General features: G+C 47.4%; 1 protein-coding gene across 3 annotated transcripts in view; it reads right to left on the bottom strand.

Annotated features, from left to right (window-relative positions):
• sano (CABIT domain-containing protein serrano) overlaps positions 1–24,244 on the bottom strand; it is a 101,600-nt gene that overhangs the window by 14,958 nt on the left and 62,398 nt on the right. For all 3 annotated transcript variants that reach the window (XM_034321222.2, XM_034321221.2, XM_034321223.2), the window contains 2 exons: positions 4,078–5,910; positions 3,795–3,990 (listed from right to left, as the gene is read on the bottom strand). In XM_034321222.2, the coding sequence (XP_034177113.2) occupies positions 3,798–3,990; positions 4,078–5,762 (1,878 nt within the window). In that variant the 5' untranslated portion in view covers positions 5,763–5,910 and the 3' untranslated portion in view covers positions 3,795–3,797. The remainder of the gene's footprint in view (positions 1–3,794; positions 3,991–4,077; positions 5,911–24,244) is intronic.

Here is a 24,244-nt window from a genome sequence, read left to right as displayed (position 1 = left end):
ACATGGCGATGATGTAAATGGGTGCTGTTACTCGCCACCAGAGGGATCATAGGCTATGCCAACTTTCTCGCGAGTACTCGTCTAAACGTTCGCTTCAAACTTGAAATTTAATCGAGCTTAAACACTTCTAATCGTCGACACGTAGGTCTAGCAAGAAATCGTTGGTAAAGGAACGAATCGATGAGCTTCACCGTTTCCCCTCAAGTTCGGACGAGGCAAGGTTCCAGCATGGCTGATTCTCAACCGACACGGCTGAAAAGTTCGAAAATCCAGCGTACAGTTTTCCATTTGACTCGTTCTTCGTCATTAGGCTCGCTACTTATTTCATCATCTAATTCGCTACCCACAATCGGTTCACGTTTTACCGTGGAATCCATTCGTTCGATTCGCGCCGGCCTCTTGCACGGAAAGAAAGCAAAGTAAAGCAAAGATAAAAAGAAAAAGGGAAAGAAAGCTTAAGAGGAGAGCGTAGAAAAAGAGATGGGCTTCGATTAACCGCGATCCCCGCGGAGGCCAATTACCTACACGCCGCGGAAGGATGCTGGACAATTTCGCCAGGGAACAGTCCCTCTTCCTCCTCCTCTAATACCCGCCACGATGTTCGTTGCGGTTTCGTGTGACACATCCTCGTGCCGTCGGCTCGGTAAGCTTGCAAGAATGTTGTTCCAGACCCCCTGATAGACCGTAATAGTATCGTAGAAATTCCTACTAAATTGGAAATAAAACTTCGTTCTGCTACCTTGTTCGTTGCGCTACCAGTTCGACCACCCCGGTGTTAATGGCTGATGGTCGGACCATTCGTTGATATTTCCACTGTGCGTTACTGGAAAGACGTTCAGCGAAAGGACCACGCTTCTGTCACTTGCCAAAATGGTCATATCCGCCATTATTCATGGTAATAACATCCTACGCTAAGAACCAGAAGGACCATCAGCAGTTCTCCTCTAACTATCTATCCTAATGTATACCTGACTTGACTCTAACTATCTCCGTATAGAAGATAAGAATCTACCAGTAGACTCACTGACCATCCCATTATGCCCCTAAACGAAACGCATATTATCATCATTCCCTTCTCTTCCCTCACCGTTTTCCCAAGCGTAGCAAGTGTACCATCCATTGATTTCATTTCACAGTCTAATAGATTTTAACAAGCTGCGGAACGATAAGACGAGCAAGAAATGAAAACGAAATGGGTAATTAGATAAACCAGTCTACAATGTCAATATGGATTAGCCGTCCGAGTAGAATCGTCCGTGTATTAACAACAAGAAAGTAATCCCAGGGAAAAACGATGAAAATCGTGCCGTTAGATGGATTCTCTTTATCTTCGTGGATGCTCGTTTCACTTATCAATGCCTGGTAATTATTAACACCCGTGGATTTAGAGACGCGGAGAACCCGTACCCGTTCCGTGTTAACGTCGACCAGTTCAGCTTTTCAATCATTTTTTCCAGGGAACGCGGAGCGAACGGTTACCACCGGCTGACCATTCATCGACTTTTCTACTTGCTCGTGGTTTTCCATTTTCCGGGCCTCGTTACGGCTCGAGCGTAGTCTCGAACCGATTGTAAATTAAATTCGTGATATAGAGGGGCGAGACGCGTCCTCTCGAGGCATCTTGCACGAGCGACTATTTATCTGCTCGCGAAAGGGAGAGACGCGTGGGCGCGAAGGCCAACGCGGCACTAATTTGCACTCGACCACGATAAAACGAAGCTCGCCGGTTACGCAATACGATTCGTTTTGGAATTTTTTCTCGCGTGTACGAACCACGAGGAAATTTCGCGTGCACCACGCTCGTCAGCGGGACGAACCGAGGCTTTCTTGCTCGTAGGAGTCCGCAATGATGATGACTCGAGCGTCTTCGACCTCGTGGGATACTCGGAAGACCTTCGTGCCCGGTACCAGTTTCCGACTTGCTTCTTGCATGCTGGGTCATCGGGAAATTTAACGCGATTTACTCTGATGGTTTTAATAATACGGATGTTCTTTTCTCTGTAGAACGGCATCTGACTCTAATCAAGATATTGGTAAATAAAAAATAAAGTACCGAGATCGAGTTCTTAATTTCCGCTAGTTAGTAGAGAAAAACAGGCTGGAGTTTTTTACACCCAGCTATCCAAGATTGTCTATTTCTATAGAATAAGCTCTGGTTAATTAAACGATTCGAGGAAACTAGAAAATGGCTTTCTCGTGCCGTTAACAGGACAGCTTCATCAGCTGGCTAATCCGACAGAAAGGTGTTCATAAAACGTTTTATAGATACCCTTAGCCGTCGAGCGGAACATTGAAGGTTTACGAGTTAATTACTTAATCAGCTGATTAAAAACTCTAAAATGACACTGGTGTACGGTGGATGTTCCGCTTGGTAAGCAGGAAATCATAAGAAGGCATCACCTTTCGAACGACGCCACTTAATTGGTCATTCAAGGGTCAAAGTTCATTCCAGCAAACGTTTCGATGTTGCATCGTTTCAACGAGTAATCGAACAAAGTAAGATGTAGAAAACACGCACGGACCCCGACTGGTTCTGCTTCGGATCTGTTGGCTGCCGATCAGGGCAGGCCCGATCATAATTTTCGTAACACGCGATCCAGTTCCCGGTGACCGGAAGCCACGGTATGCTCAGCCGTTGAACCTGCTCTCGTTTAATTCCGCTCACGGAGCGGCTTTCAGTCGAACCAGGCCTATTACATCGGCGAGGATGACGTTACCTATCCCGAGGCTGTCCGCTCGGTATCGACCATTCCACCACCGTCCCGCTTTCGTTCCTCTTTCCCTCGTTATCTCCCAGAACCTCCCCTTTTCCCATAGCTAGGAATTCTATTCAAACATACTTAAATCCGATAGAGAACGTCCCAGAAATCGTGCATCAACGCGATTGGACTTTTATTCCAATTGGTATCCTCAGGGTACCATCGTGGTATCATCATACCTCAGAGTGCCGTTGAATCTTTTCTATCCCCCCTCGTTAATTGCTCAAGCAGGCAGTAGCTGAGCTTACCGTTTCAGCAGAAGCATTAGACAGCTTAACCACAATAATTCGCAATAACAGCAATCGTTTCCTGGATAGCACAGGTGCGTTTCTTAGACGCGATTATGACGATCGAGTCGGGTAGTAAGAGCGATTAAACCAATAAGGACTCGCGGCAATAGGGAAACACCTGGCTGCCTTTTATAATGGGCAGTAAAATGGTTCGTTAAGGGATCGACCCCGGTTGGATCCTGTAAATTTAACGATTCCCGGACAAAGTACGCTGTAACTGCACCGTAACCGGTACGCCTTTCCTGGTTGATTGCAACCTCGACGTCCACCGACGAACGGATCGTTCGGCTGCTCGATAAAGTAGCAGCGGGGAAATTAATCTCATTGGAAAACACTAGCGTGATTATACTCGAACGCGCCTAGCCGAAGTGACGTTCTTTTTTTTTTCACGCCGAGTTTACGAGGCGACAAAGTGATCGTTCACGGGGCAAAAAGTTGAAGTTAACGAGGGAAGCTGCGATTACTGCAGCCGGGTAATGGTAATCGATTAGGTTGAACACCATAGGTATGCGAGAAAACAAGGATTCCCGTGGGTAGCAATGGTGTTCTAACATTCAGTTTTCTCGGGTTAAGTTGTGCCATCAGTCAACGTTCTTGTATACCGTAACTTCGGAATAAGGGAATCACCGGTTGGATTTACGTGACGCTAACAAGGGATGTTAAAGCGATGCGTCGAATTTCTACAGCCTCGTTATCCTTTGTAAGTTTTGGTACACGTTGGAAAAATGTAGGGAATGGTACTTACGAGTTAGAGGTAGAGCGTGCCGACACGCCGGGGTGCCACCACGGTGACAGCCAGACGTGGCCCACATTTGGTCGGTGGCAGTGGCGCGGCTGTGGCGGGCGGTGGTGTTTCCGGTCTCGTGCAGCCTAGCCCACTTCCACCGCGAAGCTCCCACACTAAATTCGTCAGAGAACGTGGTCTGCTCAAACGCCGCGATCTGGGGAACAGACGACTTATGCTATCGATTTCGAGACGATAAACTCATCCGAGTCTATCCTACCTTATAACGATCTGTCGTACGTACCTCTTCTCCGGTAGCTTAGCACCAGCACCGGAGTCCCCCGACGTCCTGCCCCCAGAGTGACTGGAGTCCAAGGTGCCGTCGAGTTCCATGGCCTGTTGAAGGTTCGTCAGGCTCTTGTATCGGATGTTGAAAAGCGGGGAGCCTCCCTTGTAGCCGGGAGGCGTTTCCTTCAACGGCGACGCGCTCTTCTGCCTCATCAAAGGGCGACCCCTCTGAGTGCCGCTGTTCTTCACGTACAGCTTAGCTAACGGTGGTTTCTCAACCCTGGGCTGTGGTGCCTCCTTCACGGCGCGCCTCGTTCTCTTCTCCGCCTGTATCTTCTTGGTCGGGATGGTTTCTATGGGCGGTGGTTCCGGTCTGTCGTCCAACAGAGGTGCTACTGTCACGGTGACAGGTGTCAAAGGCGGACTAGAGCCTTGCGGGGCGGGCAGTGGACTCTCGTACGGTGACCTGACGCTCTTCGGCAACGGGGCGAACCCGCGAACGTAATCGTAGATCTGATCGATCTCGTCGTACTCCTCCGTGCAGACCGAAGGAGGCACGCGGTTCTCGTCCCTGTATCCCGCGTGTCCAGAGGACGCCTGATGTCCGTTGCTGTGATAATGATGATGGTGATGATGATGGCTAGCGTTGTTTCTGTGGTGGCTCAACGGCCCGTTGTCCGAGTTGGTCGACGACCGCCTGAGAAAGCCCGAACCACTTCTGGTCTGTCTGGAGGGTTTGCTCTCGCCCAGACGACCGTCCAGCACGTGCGCGCGATCTGCCACGTCGGCGACAAGGCGCGACGCGCGTTCCACCAGCCTCGTGAACTCCTGCATCGACCTGAGTGCCTCCTCGTTCCTAGCCTTCACCAGTTTCAGCGGAGCTGCCAACGGCAACGCCACTGCGGCGCCCTCTCTCTGCAACGGCAACGCGAACACGTGCTCCTCCTCGAACGTGGACAACAACCTGAGCTCTGGCACGAACTGCGACGACGACTTCAGCCCCCTGGGCGGCTGTCCGTGCACCAGTCTGACTGTCAAAGGCAAACGCTTGCTGAGCAACGCTCTGGCCGTGTGCACGCCGCTGATGTTGTCCTCGCGTGCAAGGGCGCTGAAGCGGCCACGCTGCTCCATGCCCAGCAGCACGCTGTCCCCTCGACAGTCGACGCAACGCAGAAATCTACCGCGACCAGGAAGACTCACTTCCCCTGCCGTCACGATCGTCTCCCCGGCAGTCAAGGTCCTCGTCCCCTCGGGAACAACTATGCCCGACTCGTCGTCCACTCTGCAAGCTATACCCCTCACGGTTTCTCGTACCAATGCTCCTTCCTCCGGGCATCTTCGACATAGCTCGCTCACCGACTCGATACCGCGCACCGCTCTACCCTCTTCGCTCAGAATCTCGAAGTAACCCGCGTAAGAATCGGGAATAGCCAACCTCGGCCCTACGCCCACCACCCTACGACCTTCCTTGATCTTCACCGCCTGAGCAACGATCTTCCGTCGACGTCCGGCCGACACCAAGAGGGCAGTACTCTGTAAACTGGGCGCCGGAAGGGTCGGCACGCCCAGACCACCGTACTGGCCCTTCGTGATCTTGATCACCGCCGGGAGACGATACTTGGACACGAATTCACGCAAGTACGTCGCTTCCTCGGCCCAACGTGCCGCCGCAACCACGATCTGACCGTCGGTCGCGGCCATCGCGGCGCTCCAACGCCGCCCACCGTCGCGAGCACGGGCCCTGGCGCCGACGTCCCAGTCCACAGGGCCCGCTCAGGGCCCCAAAGATCGCTGACCGCTACTGATACTCCTGCTGATCCGGCGCCGCGCCTCTATGCTCCATCTGCAACTGAACCGGGTGCCAACCAATTAGTTTACAATTTCAACTGTCGGGGCTGAAAAGAAATCGGCGAACGAATCTTTTCTCTTTATCGGGTCAAAGCGGTTGGGCGAGGCCCGTTTCCCGTTACTTCCTCATAGTGTTCGCATCATCAGCGTAACCGACGATTAAAGTAGACGATCAACGAGGAATATCTCGAAGGCTGGTTACCTAACGAGCGTGTTCGTAAATGGGCGGTACCGTCGATTGTTTCGGATTTCTCTAAAGCGTGTATATCTGACCGGGCGAGGAAAGTAACGATCGTGACTCGACCGTCGAGCATCGCGGTCCGCGTTAAACGATTCCCCGGACGAATTGCTTCACGGTTATGCCGCGATCGGCACGGAAATTCCGCGGTGTCGTAACGCCGCTTTGGGAACCCGTCTCGCTCGCCAGAGTTATCCTCGCGTTACCTAGGCTTCCGTGTTACCACCCGTTCCAACGTATATCGGATAACACGAGGATTATATAAATCGTGGTCACTGGCTGGCTTATAGCAACGTTTCACGCTGCTAATTATCCATTTCGTTTGTTTACCGTCACATGGAAGTCTTAAATTTTCCGCTACCATCGCTGGGTACCTTCTCCTTTAACTAGAGACCGGGTGAAAATCGAAGAAATCGCCGTAGAAACGTGTCCCAAGATGAATCATCGGAGAAATAGAGGAACCCCTTCGGGATCCGGGGCCCACACACGGAAGCGCGTCCGTTCTAGCTCTCGCATTCGAACGATCCCGCGGGCAATTTATCGCGGGCCGTGTGAAAGCCCCATTCAGAAGAGATCTAACATACCATAGGTGTGTGTGTGTGTCTGTATATATAGGTGGCAGGGAATCGGGGGATAATGAAATCGCGCAATGAAAATCGAGCCGTCTGAAAGGGGCCTCGGAGAGATGGCCCGCAAGCAGCCAGAGATAAGCACGGGGTGACCAATGACCCGGGGCGTCGTGACAGGCGCGCCTCTAGGAAGTTATTCGACACACTCCTCTCTGTCCTGCATTCTCATCTACGCTATATCCTCCACCTTCTCTCCAATGCAACGCCGCGGCGCACAACACACGTAAGCTTTCACGCTGCATTCTAGCGGCTCCATGCAAATTTGTATTGGAATTTTTCGCTGGGAACGGTGCTTTGATCGAACGCAGGAAACCGTTAAGTTCCTCTGGTACGGGCTGCGTGTTCCCTTGATAAGGCGATTACGCGATACGGGAACGGACGGATCGCATTGTATCCGATACACACCGTGAATCCGATGGGAGTGTATCCGAGTAATCCTTTGGCCAGGAGACATCTTTCTCAAGGGGACGGCGCGGCGCGTTGCGAGAGAGCGTGATCTTTGATCCTGTACGATTCTTTTCTTTTTTCTTCTCTCTTCTTACAAAGATACCAGCTACAAGATTCGTTGCTGTACAACCGATAGCGAATGGTTCGGATGGAGTGTTAACGGATTCGAATTACCGTTGCCAACATCTGAGAATCTGAACGATTATTCCGATCTGTGTACTTAATCCTTTCGCTACGCCGCGTTTCAACTATAAAATCGTCAACTGTATATCCTGTATCATAAGGTTTTATTCATTCCATTCAACCTCGAAAATGATGTTCTAACTATAAAGAAAGGCAAAACAGAGAAACCAGAGTACGAAGGAAAATCGTGATTAAATGCTTCTAATGCTGTAATTCTATGGTGTAATAAACACTTAGAGGGAAAATTATGGCGAGATCTATTCTTTCCGTACAATTAAAACAGATTTCAACGCTACAGTGAAGCGTGGAAGGATAGAAATATATTTAGCTACTAGAAATGCTGACTGGTAGCAACGGAAGACTTGGTCAGAGGAGGCTGGATCTAACCCACTCTGTCGATTCGTTCGACAGATAGGGATTGTTCTTGAAAATATACGATTAAAGATTTTAAGGTAGACTAGGGGATCGTAGGGTCTCGATGGCCTGTACGATACTTATCGGGCCCGATGACAATATATAGCAGAGGAGACGCCTACGGACGGACGAACGGTGTGGCAAACTCGGGAAACATGGCCTCTAATCGTAATGTTTTATTGTTACACGTACGCTGTATGCGTGGTTAGGAATTAGCCCGAGAGTCTGTAGCCCAAGAACTGGCTGAGATACGATATCAAAAGTACGTTTAAACAATGAACTTCAGGAACCTAGGTTCGGGTATGAGTTTGGCGCATAATAGTCCAGGCGTCTAATGACCATCGCGATAGGAGAGACACCCGGTCCCTTATCAAAACTTAGCCATTTGGTCAAAGATACTTTTCACCTTATCGAATTGCCGTGAAAAGCAAAGATAAGCGAATCGATGAGTGAAGAAATAGGTATCGAGGAGCAAGAGACGCTGCGGAGAATATCAAGCCGCCCACGAATAGACGAGCTCGTGTCGCAACGCACACCGTCTCTCCGTGTTTCTCCTTAGATCTCGCTCTCGTTCGCTCTCGCTGGCTGATTTATCGACATGCCCTCGAATTATATGCCGCAGAACCCGAAGCAGCTTTCACCGTGGCACCGCGAGCTACAGCTACCACCACGACGCCGACACGTCTCTCTACGATCCTTTTGTTTCCCTCGCTCGATTTCGACACCGGCCAACGATCGTCCCCGTGATCGCGTACCGATAACCGCCCTCTCTTTATTCTTTCCCTATCGCGCAATCCTGTCTGCACTGCCCTGATAACGCGTTGAAAATTCCCAAGGCCAACGAGCATCACTCTTCGTCTGGGTAATCACACTTCCAGCCACGCCCGTGGCGAATTAGCATAATCGGTATCCTCTCCTCCCTTCTAATCCCCAGGTTCTTTCTTTTCGAATCACGCCAGCGCGCTATAGCCATTTTGCGAATGATTTACACGCTCAACCGCTGAGAATTGTACGAACAAAGGACGGGATGAGAAAAATGATCTTAAAGTCTGAAGTTGGAATATGAATTGTTTGTTTCAAAGAAGAAGCAGCTATTGTTTTTTTATCAAGAATATTGAAGAAGGTAAGTTAGATAGGAGAGTTGAATAGAGCACGATGAAGAGAGGAAGAGTGAAGGTGAGCTTCGCGTACGTGACAAGTCGTTTGCACCCGGCCTGTCGGGCCTTAATTAACCCTCTTGGTGTTCTCACGAAAAATCTTGTCGTATCTGCGCGACTCCACTCTGCTTTCTTAATCCAATTTCGCGGTATATTAATCTAATTATGCCGGGGCACGTATGCGGCAACCGCGGTGTGAAACTATACCACCGTTTTGCAATGAAAATTCAGAGGAACATTGTAGCAGCACGTATCTCGTTTAATTTATTTGAAAAATATCTAAGTAATTTATTTTTATTCCATCGCGACTTTTATATATCTTGAACCCTGATCCTTGAAACAGTGTCTCAATCCTCTTTTACTCCAAGTGCAAGGGGTTAATAGCTTTCAACACCCGATGAAATCACTTATACTACAAAGAAAAATATTCTTAATTACAGGTATGCAAATTCAAGCTCGATGAGCTCGAAAACAAAAAGAAAGCTTGCAACGTCCCTTAAGACTGCCAGTCATCCGGTATTTTTTCCTATCCAGCAATCAAGATTCGTATCGTCGAGGTGTCAGCGTTCATTCCCATGGTTCGATCAATTCAGTGAACAGAAGGGTTTATAAATCATTGGAAACGACGGGAAATTCAAACTTTGCATAGTCGCCTGATGAGATTGAGTTCATTGGTTCGACTGGTTTAACATAAATTGCCGATCAAGACACATTGTAAGAAGCGGTTCTTGCGGTTCGAATCGAATCGTTTCAGCCGATCCATCTTGCTTCGTTCAAGAGCAATTATTTCTATTAGACTAAACACACGCCTTCCGTTCGAACGTCTCGTTAATTATTTCGTCGTTTCGTCGTTACCGCGACGAGGACGCGTTGCCTAGCCCCTTTTGCATACGCTCGTCCCCATAATAACATACAATTAGCCGACTGGCTCTTTACCATGAAGCAGGACGTTGCTTTTTACTTGTCGAATAAGAAGCATCATCGTTTTCTACTTTCTTATTTTTCACTCGACTACTTGTTTTTGCTCGAGCAACAAGAAACGCGATGATTCTTTTATTCGAGAAGTTCAAACGAACGAGGTCGTTTGTTACAAATTTATATTTGAAAGGAAATTTATATCTGCTTTTTTTTTTTGTATGAAACTCGAGAATCAATTCCAGGTTTGATAAGAAACCTCTCTCGATAAGGTAGAGGAAAAAGAGGTTGGTCGATCGGATGCGAAATTGCGAGGGCTCGTTAACCAATTACTTCGATCCAAAGAAAGAAACAGATGATTTTCGAGACAGTTTCAGGGTCAGCGTGCTCGACATTCTGACTTTTTTCTCACCGCCTCGGGTTTGACTAGTCCTTCGCTCCGCATCGCCGTCACCCTCCTGCAAACCGTAATAACTTCCTCGTGAACCGACCAGCAAGAACATCTCCATCCATCATACCTGGACCAGGTCTCTCGAGCTTCGCTGATGGGCCTTGTTTCTGGTTCCGCGATGATTGTGATGCATTAACTGCAAAGACGCGAGAAGACGTCTCGCGTTTAAAGGAAGAGACTCACCGTGACGCCGGATCGTCCGCTAAACTACTATGTAATCTTTGGTCTGCTTTTCAAGGATAGAAGACCTCTGATGTGTGCAATTCCAACGAACAGTTCGAAATCTCTAGAAAAACCAAAGTCGAAGAAATGAAATTCGAAGAAAAGACGATTGACAATTTCGTCGAAGTATAAACGTTTCTTTGATCAAAGAAACGATGAGTCGGTGAAGTTTTTCGCGCGATGAAATTTCAGTCCATCGAACGGACGTGTCCTTCTTAAAATTCCGCGACGATCGCCGAAACGTCTCAATAATTGCTAATTGGAAGGTGGCACGAGTTTAAAAAGTGGTCGCACGTCGTCCATCTCGAATCAGCCTCTTTGTACCAGCTGCACCTCCTTCCTCTCGCAGTTAAGCAATCTTCTTTCCGTTTTTGTATCGCGTACCTGTTCTTTTGTATAACCTTCGCATTTTAACGAAAAAACAAAATAAGAAAATAGGAGTTTAAAAATTTGCTACTATTTTCTTGACTGTCGAACCGCATACAAATATTGCTTCGTGAATGTCTTTGATGTGACATCTCGTGAAAAGCTAGCCAAGCCTTGCATTCCTTCAACCAACCCATTTTCATCAGTAAACATGATATGCGGCACACGCGACATTCGCTACGACACTTATCTTGCATTACAGTCGATTGCACCTTCTTAAGATCTCTTCTACGTCACCGGTCCAGTCCTCGGAACGTATGAACGCGTCTCGCTGTTCAAACATCTCGAGCCTTCAATCGGGCGTAGAGATACAAGAAGAAATCTCTCGGCCTACCCGAAATCAACACCGAACCGTCAAACATTCTTTCACGAAGTAAGCACACAGAGAGACAAGACGGACATACGAAGCCCGTTTCCTTTCTCCCAATTCGTTCCGTCACGTACACGCGGTCGAGGGTGCAGCTCGATCTTTCAGTTGCACTGCCGATGCAACCGTGTTCGAGATGCGCCGGTAAAAGGTATTCTAATCTCTATCCTTCTTCATCCGAGCTCTCGTGTCCATGGTGGTTACTCGTTCTCTATCTACCAGCCAGATCTTCTCCCCTTTCCCTTTCGTCCTGCTCCGTCACTGTCAATAAGTTATGTAGCGGCGCACGTGCGCGCTCGCTAATAGAAGTACAAAGCCCGCTGGAAAGGCTAGCAGGAAAGCAGCTACCGTGGCAGCGGCAAGGCCTCGACGAGTGACCGCAGAATCATCGTTCCCGGTACACGGACGCTGACAGCCTTTCCAATTGTGCAAGCCAACCAGATGCAACCCGTGGATCGATCGAACCGACCGGGGGAATTTAATGCCGTCGATTGTTAACGTCTGGTTAACACTCGGCCGAGAGCCCTCTTCCGAGCGCGTGCCGTTCTCAATTTACCTGATATTCTATTTTTACTCGATACCTTCTTCTTCCTATTTTTTTCAATGGTTTTCGCGTTTTAAATCGTTTCGAAACGAAGCGGAATGGATATCGAGCCGTTACGTCTGACGGATGGGAGAATTATACGCGGTGCGAGCGGTGACTTGAACGCCTGCATAAGCGAGCACGAGTTGCGAAAATGACAAAGAATCTCTTTTGTACGAAACTTTTACAACGAATCACGTTGTAAATAGAATATCGTTCCGAATAATCAAGCGGCTCTTCGAAAGATTAATTTATCCTCTGAAAGGAAAGCACCGGTTCACCTTGAACTGGAAATTTATTAATGGCCAGGCTCATCATAGACGACAAGTCCAAGATCACCGATATACCGATCTCGAAATAACCAGAGATATCGTTGCGAAACGGTTTTATCGGTGTCCCGTGGACGTATTCAAGATGCAACCGAAGAGAGGTAACCCTTAACAGCTCCTCCTGTCACGCGTCAGGACCTCGTTAAGCCGGCATTGATTTATCCTGCCGCTTATTTCGAATGACACTGCATTAATATCCGGTGTTATTTCCCGCGGTAATTGCGCCCTCGAACTCTCAACCAATAAATGGTCGGCCTGTATTTGGCCGACAGGGTGTATTTTACTGTCGGATCGGGCTAGATTCGTCGTTACACGGAAAACCATCGAATTACAGTCTTTCTATCCCCTTTAAACTGGTTTCTCGATCCCTTGCTGATTTATTCGTACACTTTCGACCCGCAAGTGTTGTTCCTTTTCACATTTTTTCCCCTCGTCCGACTCTTATAATCTTCTTAACAGTTGTGAAATATTACCCTTCGCGTTTAGATGAATGCAGTTACGCGAATCGCATCGTATAGAATCCGTTTAATCGTATCTACCATATGGTGAGTTCATTTCTTTTTTGTTTTTTTTCTTATCCGCGACTCTTATCGATAGGTGTTAATGAGTTAACGTGGAAACATGCTATAAACTACGCTATCCGATCCTTCAATTTCACCGTCAATCACAACGTCGACGTACCGGTTCCAATTTCCTAGCGACTTTCCTAGATTATCCACGATGGAGATGGAAAACGAGGATCCTTAGCTGACGTGATAGACAAGAAGGCGTAGCCGTTCCTCTCCAGTTGAGATCTAAACGGCGCGACGAGTGGGACCAGAGTGTCTCGGTCGAACGATCGAAAGTAAACACGATTACGTTCCGCGAGGCAACGAACGAGTGTTTCCAAGCGAGTGTCGCCTAATGAGCCCGATCCGCAAGAAATCGACAGTCATGGACGGAAAATCGAACGCGGAGGACGTTCGTTTTTGCCCGTGGGAAGAATTGTCTAACAGAGAAAGAGAGAGTGGAATTTTAGGAAGAGTAAAAAGGAGTCGAAGGTCGATCCTGCGGCGAGACAAATGCCCTGTTATTCCGTACAAAATGGCAACCATCCGATGAAACACGATGGTACCATTAGCTATACTTGATACTGTTTAAGCCTTTCAGGTGTTGCGATCGGTTTTCTACAAGCATGCCTTCTGACACCTGATAAACTCGCCAATTATAGAAAAAGAACTTTTCGTAAAATTTCGGAGAAGTTCTTCTAATTTTCTTCTGCTGATAACTATTACGTGTTCTGTAATTGAGATTATATCTACTTTATAAGGGAAAATGTGCATTTCTTTTCGCAATAGACTCGTTTTTCGAGAATGCGTAAGGATAAGGAGAAACGATCGAACTTTGCAAGGAAGAGTAGTCGAGAACGAAAAAGTAATGGCGATTTTCCTGCTACCGGACGACTCGTTTCTGCTTCCTCTTGCCGACGATCGCATCTATATTAAGATTGCCGTGTATAAGAGGGTTCCGCAACTAAACGGCCTGCATCTACATTGCAGATGTTTTCTCCTTCGTCCCGCCTCTTAATTGCAAACACTCGTCGGTTTCTTTCTCCTGTTCACGCGGCTGGAATAAGCAGTCAAACTGTATCGCGTTGCGATTCAATGATTTCTCTCTTGCAACTCTGTCGTCTGTTTCCGTACGTTAATTGAAAATTTATCTCGATACATCGTCAAGGTGGAATTTCATTTGGCATCGTTCAAATCTTTCAACGTTGAAAATTCTAGCAGACGATTTTATTTATTTATTTACTTTTTTTTTCAGAAATGTAAAGAAAGGGTTAAACTTAATTTCCTGTGAGCACGAATGGCGGAACGGAGCGTTCCTCCCCTCGATGTCACGATAACATCGCGAATCGGACGTCGGATCTCGCGGCGGTCCGGAAGTTTTGCTAATTTCTTACTAATGGGACGGCACAATGACGATCGTACTTTGCATGGAGGGTGCCGGTGAACAATGTCGAGCGAAACGAAGCCAGTCACCTCTCTTCCTTCCTCTTCTGCCGTTCGTGGGAAAGCTGTTAAAGAATCCACCTCCATGAATCGGATGTAGCCGAACGAGCGATGAATATCGCCATTGCACAAGATGTTCGGTCCTCTTCCAGTATCCTCTCACTTCTATCTTTGTTGTCTTCGAACGATATTTTCTAGAGATTCTTTTCATGAATATTTGAACGAGCTCGAAATTTCAAAAGACCAAACCAAGGTCCAAGCTCCGAACACATCCAAGTCCACGATAATATCGTTATTGGGTAGGCCCATGGTAATGGAACGAACGTCGTTCGACGCTACGAACAGGGTACTCGGAACTGGTACGATGAGATCGAAAATTCTCTGAAGAAGCTGGCGAAATTGCGGGCAGAGCCGGGATTCGCTACTTATCTCCGATCGGTCGATGCGCGTCTCGATTAAGGAGGACCCGATTGAATAAGATCGGCGCGATCGCGGGGAGAATTCACGAGGGAGCCCGGGCAAAAAACGAGAAACTTCCTTGATGCCTTGATCAGCCAATTAAGAGCCAAACTGGCTGGCCAAAAGGTGCGTGACTGTTTCGTTCTTCTCTACCATCGTCCACGGAAACCTCTTTACCAACAATCCTTCCTTCCATACTAACCATTTTTCTCAAACATTTAGAACGTTACTCCGTCACGGTTGAAACGACGCTGCGACTGGACTAGCAAGCGGATTCGTCGCTTTTACGAGGGTATAGTTAACCGGAGGATCGTCCGGCGGAGTCCAGGAGGAGAGGTTCGGCGGTCTGAACGGGTACGATCTCCCGCAGGATCTCTCCCGCTGTGGAATCGAGCGAGGAGACGAGGAGAAGGAGGCAGTGAAGCCGGTGCCGGCGAGTGTGATGCCCGGCTAAATGTAAAACAAGAAGCACGAAGCCGGTCAGCGCGAATCTAAATATAACTACGACGAGGAGGCGCCCACCGCTCCTCCTATAACAGCCTCGCTGGCCATCTTCCGCTGGCGCATAGCTGCGATCTCGTGCACTCCAACAGCCACCTCTGCCCTCGAGAACGAGCTACGAGGAGACTCGGACACCAGGGGAGATTCAGAGAAAAAGGGGATGGAAGGGACGGATCTTGCGCCGCAGAGACCTGATCGATGTACCCTAAGATCCATGGAGATATAATCCACCGATGATGGATTTTTCGGATCTATCTACATGATTGACGATTTATCCTAAATTCATCATTTTCGATAGTTGATACTAATAAATTTCGTTCATAATCGTTAATGGATAATTGTTGGAAGATTCGCAATCAATGGGCGTTAATTGCGAACGGAAAGCAATACCGATAGCAATATATCCTGTCGAAATAAATAATCCAGTGAACCTAGTGATTTTTCTCGATTACCAGCTCGCATGTAGCTCGCGCGGGAGCGGTCGAGCAACGAGTTATTAGCTTCGATTAGAGCCTATTAATTTTACCGTGCGATAATCGTTTTCAGACACCGGACAAGCGTTCGCGCGATACGCCAGATTGAATTAACGTTCAACGTGCTTTCCATTGCCGCGAATCTACTCGGCTTCGTTCCTCGACCTTGGTGAAATTGGTTGAAATTCATGTTTTCCTCGACGAACTGGCAAGAAGAGGCTGATAAGTAGCTCACTGGAATGCTTAACTAATTTGCTAACTGATTCTAATCTCGCTTCCTCGCCGCAATCCTTATCAGATACCGTTGATTAGCTACTGTTCTTAGCACTTACGGTAGCTCGCTGCTCCTGCTGGCCAACTGCCACTTATCTTCTCTCCTTCGACTCTCGCCGATGGAAACGTTTCTTTCACCTTTAGGCTCTTTATCTCGAAATCATTTTATATATCAAAAAATCAATCGTTTAAACATCCAGCCCGTTCCTTCGGTTGTCTGAGAATTAATATACGTCTAATATCGATGGTTTTAACGTTAGAAAATCATTTCGGAGGATGGTGATGGGCGTCACGTTTGGGCGACGCGAATATTTAAATACTCGAGCGCAGACCGAAAGGATCACGCTACCGTTGAGGTTCTTCTCATTAAAACGAGTAATTTACAATCGGGAGAGCGTACCCAGTAATCCTTCCTGGACGGTTACTTCGTAATTTACATAAATACGTACGGGTAACAGAGACGAGCGTTTCGCGGGACGAGGCTAACGTTCGCCAAGAGTTATATTCCGTATTAGAAAATTCGCGTAGGGGAAAGAAATTACCTCTGGTAGCGTGCGTTTCTCTTTTAAAACGTCAACTTTGCCCACTCTTTCGCTGTTTCCTATACAACATAAACACCACCTGCCGCATGCACCGAGCACCTTTTGCCAACGTACTTCCGTTCCGTCAGACTCGATCACTTTCCAATGCGTTATTGCATTCGAACCTAACCCGCGGGCTTATATCCTTTTCTAACTTTCCTCGAACGACCGTATCAATCACTTTCCTTGAAACTTTCAGCAAAGTTTAAATTAGATTCTAACGAGAGCCCTCGGGCTTTCCGGATTAATTTATAGAAGAGAAGGTATTTCTTTGTGGAGCAAGAAGCTATCACTTATTCCAGTTTCGTTTTCTATCAAACGATTATCTGTATGGAGGAATCTACGAAAAATGACGGGAATTCGGATCTTTCAGGTTACAGTTTCACAAATTCTGCCTGGCAACAGGGAAAACAAGGTCTGCCAAAGCAGGTGCAACGATCCTTTGACCTGTTCGTTAAACGAAGAAGGGAAGAAACGACAGAAGAGAAAAAGCAGAGAGCAAAAGTGTGCGGTTTATTGTTCAAGGGCGTCGACTGGCTGGCTGAACGTTACACACGAACCGTGTGTTTAGCAGTCGTATAAAGAATGCACAGAACACCGTGGTACCGTAACGAATGCATCACCGTTAAAAGGAGAGACTAGGAAGGCAGAGTTAAAATATCGTTGGTTAAATATGCAGCGATCTAACAGTACCGACCGTGGTATTTTCGCGATTTACTTCTGAACTTTCCAAATTCAAGAAGACAGAAGAACATCGAACGCGTATATCAAGGGTGACAAAAGAATCAGTGCCAGGGTAGCATTTCCTGAAGGATCTATCCTCGCTACCGTTCCAGAATTCCATCCTAGGCTTCCACGTTCCAGTCGCGGGAAAATCGTGCGATCGTCGAGAAAAATCCGAGCGATGTGGCCGACATCCTCCAATAAACCGATCCACGGTGTGACATGCCTCTTCCACTTCCCGTTTGTTCGTTCGAGGTTACCGTTTCTCGAAGAGGGAGAAACAAGAGAAGTCACGGTGATTGGATCGGTGAAGTTCAACAGCGATAAGAAGCGATTCTCTTTCAGCTATTAATTAAGAAGGTACGAGGGTCGCGGCTCGTCACCGTCGCTCCTGGAATTTCCTGATATTTCCCGCGCTCGATGAATTAATTGCCGTGGCCTGGTCCTCTTGCTTCCCCTCTTCGCCTCCCCACCACCTGGCCTTTTTGCGATTGTAATTCGCTTCCTTGACGCGGTTAGAAAAAGCCCGCCAACCAGGTCTGCAATTAAAATCCTCGAGCCGAGCTGGGACCAGGTCGATGCACCCTTGCGAGTTGCGCGTGGACTCGAGAAAATCGCAAAAACCGTGGAAAGTGTCTGCCCGTTTCTTGCGGCACGCGTTGTTCCGCGAGCTTACGACTTTCCTGACGTCGCGTCGTTCCGCTACTTTGCACTCGGTCTTTGTCAATCTCCGGACTAAACGATCCGCTAATTAAGAAGGAAGCCTTGTTTTTGGGGTCCTCGCGACGTCGACGGTATCGCGGCACACGCGTATTCGCGATTTCTCCGAAGGCAATCAGGATCGATCGGTTCGCTCCGACGACACCGTTAAGATTCCGACAAGAATTAACGAACGTCACGTCGTAAAGTTCGCATCGCGTCCTTCCATTTTCTCCCCTTTTCGTCGCATTAACGTCGATACCATTGGGGACCCTCGTAAGTTTTCGACGTTCAACACTGATAGAGCTACCTTTGTGATCTCGAAAAGGAGACCCGGCTCGGCCCATCCCTCGTTTTCTACTTTTTTTCCGCAGAGACAACCGTAAAAAGGCAATTATGGTAATCGGCAGATGAGTCGGACCGAAGCAGCGAAAAGGATACTTTTAATGGTCGCTTTAATTCAGTGTCGTACGTCCTCTTGTCACGGTAGATAACGCTCGCCGGGTAATTGGTTCGCAGTGTCGTTGACTTTGAATAAAAATAATTAAAAAAAAAAAAAAGGATATTTCTCTTCTTCGTGGAATTTTTTTAATGCCTAGTATTTATTATGTAAATTATGTTGCTTACGACATCGCTTTGCACTCTACTCGTATTTCTTTAATTCGATTAAAGTTCTCTTTTAATAGGCAATTAAGATTCTAAAAGTGCAAAAGGGTTAAAAAGGAATATGTATCGGGCTAGAAAGTGTGCCATGTCTACTTTCGAAATTCTGCACTCGTCGCCTGCTATCGATACGCATAACTTGTTTGAATATGAACACGGAGATACGGCGTGGCTTCGAACAGCATTAATATTAATTAGAATTAGCGAATTAATAAGCGCTTTCGAGTGGGTTTCGTGTGAACGTGACCCCGAATGCGGCTGATTACAGTTAAGCAGACAGCCTGCGATTGTCACGTGCCTATCCATCGTACACTCTTCGACTTCCTGTTTCGTTTAAATAAATTAACGATGCTACTTCCGAATATACAAACAAAAAGTCTCTCTTTCTTTCATTCTTAGAATTCTTAGAATCCTTCGAACCATTTTCCATTTCCATTTCCATTTCCAACCCTAACGACGCGTCTCGTTACCAGAACAAACGTTTCGATCGCGAAGGATCGGCATAGAATATGAATCGACAACGGTCATGGAACACCATCAACGCGTCAGTGGACACAAGATAGTCCTATTTGGCCAGGTGGCCCGTTATCTGGAACGACGTGACATCGAGGCTCATCGAGAGACCCGTTGTCGCGCGACAAGTCGCGTGTTCCGGGCTCGCGATTCGCTTTGCATTAATCACGCGTTATCGATGCTTATCGGCTAGGATCGAGGAGCACGCGAGCCGGAAGCACGCGTCGCGTGAAAATCGACGTTCGCCCGGTTAACGCGGGGCCGATTTAACGGAACTCACGTGTAACGGGCTGCATATCAAGTTTAGCCCTTTTACGGCGTCCAGTTGCAACGACGCGATCCGCAGGGCTCCTATGGGAATATTTCCATCGGAAACTTGAACATTTTTACGAGGCTACCCAGTTCATTGTTCTGATCTTATTTTCGAGAGTGTGAAAATGATCCTATTGCTGGTTCAAAGCCAAAAAAAAAAAAAATGAGCTTCCTGTTCTATATAGGATTGAATAAACGATATCACATGGAAGCAGTTACTTTCAATTTTTATAGTAACATAAAATATCCGCCTTCGACCCATTCCAGACCGTAATCACAGTCTCCCGCACGCAATGTGTTAATAAGCTAGATATGGTCTCCCCGGAGAGGTGTCAAGCTGTACGTTAAGGCATTCAAGTTCTAGTGTCTCAAAGTCCATTACCGTTAGAAGCTTCTACGTGTAAATCGTGTTCTGATGGATGAATATTCTAATTAAGTATCCAGCATGGCAACTAGCTTCATCAGGTATACGCAGACACATAGATACTCGAGTGTCCTTAGGTTGTTAACTATACTTGGAAAGTGGACTATGGTGATCATCAAGCGCTTCGAATACATTTTCAAGAATATTAAAAGTGACAAATAGGGTATTTTAACTAAGAAATTTTTCAAGTCCCTACAAGGTCCCTCATGGCATAGGAAGGGTTAAATTCTTTTCATTGATCTTCAGTTGCTTATTAAATAACCTTGAAATCCGGTGTTTGCTTCTTCGTGGCTCGTTGCCACGGCCAGGTGAAACCTGTTACATCAGACGATCACGAGTATACCGGCCCGAAGAGGGAGATTGCTAAAATCGGTCGGTCGCTCTGCCGTAATCCTTGGCCAAGGAAGGTCGTATCTCGGACGCGCCGGTTACGTCCAGCAGCGAGCCCTGAAATTGCAGGTTCCGCGGAACCGGCTTCTATAAATCGAAGGAATTACCAAAAGCTCCGATCGGAGGATTTAACTGTAAATACAAAATCCTCAAAAAGCTCGGAGGTTTGTTCCATGGCGAAACTCGAAGTGTCTTCAATCACGAGATCACGATCGGATTAATGAAATTCATGTTTCATGGAACTGAAAACCTCGAACGGTTAATCTACAACAAGGGGTTAAGAATGATCGAGACTTCTAAGTATCTGATCGAACGAGAGAATTCTAAGAAAGAAAGGGATAGTCGGGCCACCCAGTTGGGCGAAAAAAAAAAAAGAAAAGGAAAGAAGAAAAATCGTCAACTCGATAGTTCCCGCGTCAGCGAGGCTGCTCTTCGGACCCAAAGTCATCGACCCTCGATCGCGTGGAAGCGTGTAACGATCGATCACCGTTCCCGAGATTTCCTATCTGAAGGGATCCATTGAATTTTTCGTTGCCCGTCAAGAATCGCCGCGAAAAGCTGGGTTCTCGCTAACCGCTTAAGTATCCAACAGGATCGGGCAGAGACAACAAAACCCCGAAAGATCGAAAAACGAACAAGCCGGCTAACCTGGCCATCGAAAGAAGACAACGATGAAGAAGAAGGGGCAACAGCAGCAGCATAAGAAGAAGAATACAAAACCAATGTGAAGAGAGAAAGAAAAGACAAGCAAAGGCGGACAACGTCAAAAAAAATGAGAAAGAAACGAAAACCGCGGCGAAGGCGGGTGTCGTCTTATAGTGTACATACAGAGAGTGTATTAATGTGCGTTAAGACGCTGCGAAACGACGTGGCAGGCACACGGGTATAGGATGACACTTGGCTCAGGCCCTCGATCAGCTCACCGTCCCCCACCACGCCCTTATACGAGCCCCCTCCCCCTCCTTCTCGATCGGCTGGGCCCGAACGCGGTCGGCTAGGCTCGGCTCCAGGCCCCTCGGACTTCTTCGTTCGCGCTCGGCTCCGCTCGGTTCGACCTTGAACGGGCCCTGTATGGTCTATGCCACTGACACGGACCAAGGACGGGAGGCCCCCACGTTGCTTGGGCACCGGCGTGCTGTTGTCCCGAAACGCGGTCGTGGAACTCCGCGCGCTCCGTGCTGGAAAGTGTTCGCCCGATGGCAAACTCTTTTTCGTGCTTCGTACCTCTTTCCACCGCGTCCGCCATTGGCGTAGGGCCGAGGATTCGTGAGAACCGAGGCGAATCGCCGATAGCCAGGGGTGGTATCGAGCGAAGGGTTCGATTTCTATAGTTACGAGCTGCTGGCTAGCGAGAAACCGAGTCTCCTCGTTCACAGAACGAATGGTACTCGAAGAAATGAACGTTCCGCTCGATACCTGTAACTCGGTAAAATGAAAAGCTACCACTCTGGCGTGGGATGATTTCGCGTTCGAGATGGAAGGTTGAATTCCTTGCGCGATAGACGTCGAAGGTAGTGGAAATAATGCCACGTTGGGCCAACTGCAGGGGGACGACTGGTTATTGCCGAAAGAATTTTTGCAAGCTTATTCTTCGAAACCTGACTGTTAGATTGCAGAGACCGGGGTTGATTGATGATCCACCCATGGGACTTGCGATTGAAAAATTGCGATTCTCTAACCAGAAAAGGTACCAAAAGATGCTAAAAAAAACTAATCGAATGGCCAAGTTCATCGAACTCTCCGGCTTGGTCGGTTGTAATGCGCTTTTGCATCCATCACTTCGAGCCACGTTAAATAAAACTCGTCGAGGAGGAGTCCTCGAGGTGCGCAGCTTCGTTGGAACTTTTTGGTCACGCCTATGGCGAAGATCGGGCACATCGTCTGGGCTTAAACCACCGAAGCTACTCTGCTGGGTCCACCGGATCCCGTCCCGTGTCCACGTGTGTAAAAAAAGGCGAACCAGAGAGGCAGCCTCTGGGCGTTGGCCCTAAATCTAACGAAATACTCGTCCGTTGCCGCGTCCACGGCGCGGCCATAATGTATCCTCTGTAAAAGCCGTTTTTCACCATCTCATTCTCCCGTTCTATTCCCTTCGGTGATAACTTCCACCAACACTCTACAAGATCAATATTTACAATGCGCCACGGGCGAGCAGGATTCCTGGCTTATTCTTTACTCGCATATACTTTATCTCCGTGGTCTTTATGCGGCGAAACTCGAACAGACTGCCACAATGATTTTTATCAAATGTCTTCGGCTAGTATATTAATCGTCCGGTTGATTTTCAAGCGAACTTATCGCTAGGTATATCCCAGACATACTTCGAATCCTAATCCCTGCGAGGCTGACCGATGCCCTTGGGATCGCAGAATATCAACGTCCATCGCAACGTGCGTTATCGAGCGCTCTTTTTAATCCTAAAAGCTATTTGCACTGAAATTTTACCCGTACAAACAAGTTTCACTGACGAAGTACAGTCACTTTGCAGCAAAGTGAAGCACTCGTTTCTCAATCAGGTAAAACCAGTCGAGCAAAATGAACGCGACACTTGAACCATCTCGTGATAATTACCTCGATTACCGGGCATTAGCATGCTACATTGTATAACAGAAGCAAATCAGCGGGTCGTTTTAAACACCAGCCACAAAGATTTATTTACGGATTTGCATAACCAGAAGCATCCTTCGATCACGTATTCTATACCTCTTTCCAGCGAACTATAATTAAATCCCCTGATCCTAAATCCGGAGAGAACGGATCAATCGTGACCCAAGTAAAAATAATGAAATTTCAACTCTACATCTTTGAGTCTCGTCTGCGCCGCCTGACTGGTTAATATTCCAAAGTTTACAAAGAGGAACGCAACGGAGATACAGGAGAGAAAAAGTATACCCAAGCATACCGTAACAACGGTATGAGCATGACACGAAAAACAACAACTATACGCAACGAGAACCGTACGACAGGAGTACAAGAACAACATGAAAAATCGTATGTACAAGGACAGTGGTGATGTCGGTGCAAAGGAGATACAGGACGTCTGGAACGAGACGATAACGCAGGAACACAAGGATGTGAACAGAACACAAGGATACAAATATGATATGACACGAACTCGGTAGTCGAACGAAATATAGCTAAAACACGAGGTGAAAGCAACGAGACGTTATATTTCCAAGCTTCTCTATGTAGTTACGTTGACGTTACAATGACAACGATCGTTAATGAAATAACGGGAAAGAACCTTTTTGTATTCTGTAACGTCGATGGTAATTCTGCTAATGGAATTTACGCCCATCAATTATAACATTGAATTGTAATGAAACTACGATCTCGCGTGAACCAAATTATTCTTTCTTGCCCATCGAGAGTTCGAGGAAAAAAGTGACTTTAGTAACCGCGATCACGAAAATTCATCGAATGAATAATACTTCAATTTTCTTTAATCCGATCCACCTTTGCAACATTAAATTACAGTGTTCCAGTAAAAATAAGTGCAACCCGTGGAACAGTTTGATTTCAATTAAAATTCCAGCTATAATTGCGATATTCCGGTTGTGTAAAAAATATCCAACATCGGAGTACCATATCGCTGGGATAAAAAAAAGTCTCGAGGCAAGTTAATGTTGCAGAGATACGGAGTACTTCGCGATATTGAATCTTCCGCGATGCAACATGCAGCCAATCGATGCATACAATGTTATTTCCGATTTTTTCCACCAGATTCCTGCGGTTCGACGTTGAACCGCTCAGAAAAACCGTCGACAAGGTATTCCGAGCTTGTACCATCGCTTGTACGGACGGTTTTTAACACTTTTCCGCGTGAGCTTGCTCGCGTATAGCAAGAAACTGGCATCGACGGAGAAAAAAAATCCTGCTGAAAGGCACGAACGATCGAGGTTTCGTGTCCGACCAACGCTTTTTTGCCATCGAAATTTCGTAACGCGGGTGTAAGACGGTCGGGCGAGGTGC

The sequence above is a fragment of the Osmia lignaria genome, chromosome 12 (genome assembly GCF_051020975.1).
Source record: "Osmia lignaria lignaria isolate PbOS001 chromosome 12, iyOsmLign1, whole genome shotgun sequence".
Lineage (NCBI taxonomy): Eukaryota > Metazoa > Arthropoda > Insecta > Hymenoptera > Megachilidae > Osmia > Osmia lignaria.
The sequence above is the reverse complement of the archived record's forward strand: the minus strand, read 5'-3'. Positions and strand labels throughout refer to the sequence as shown.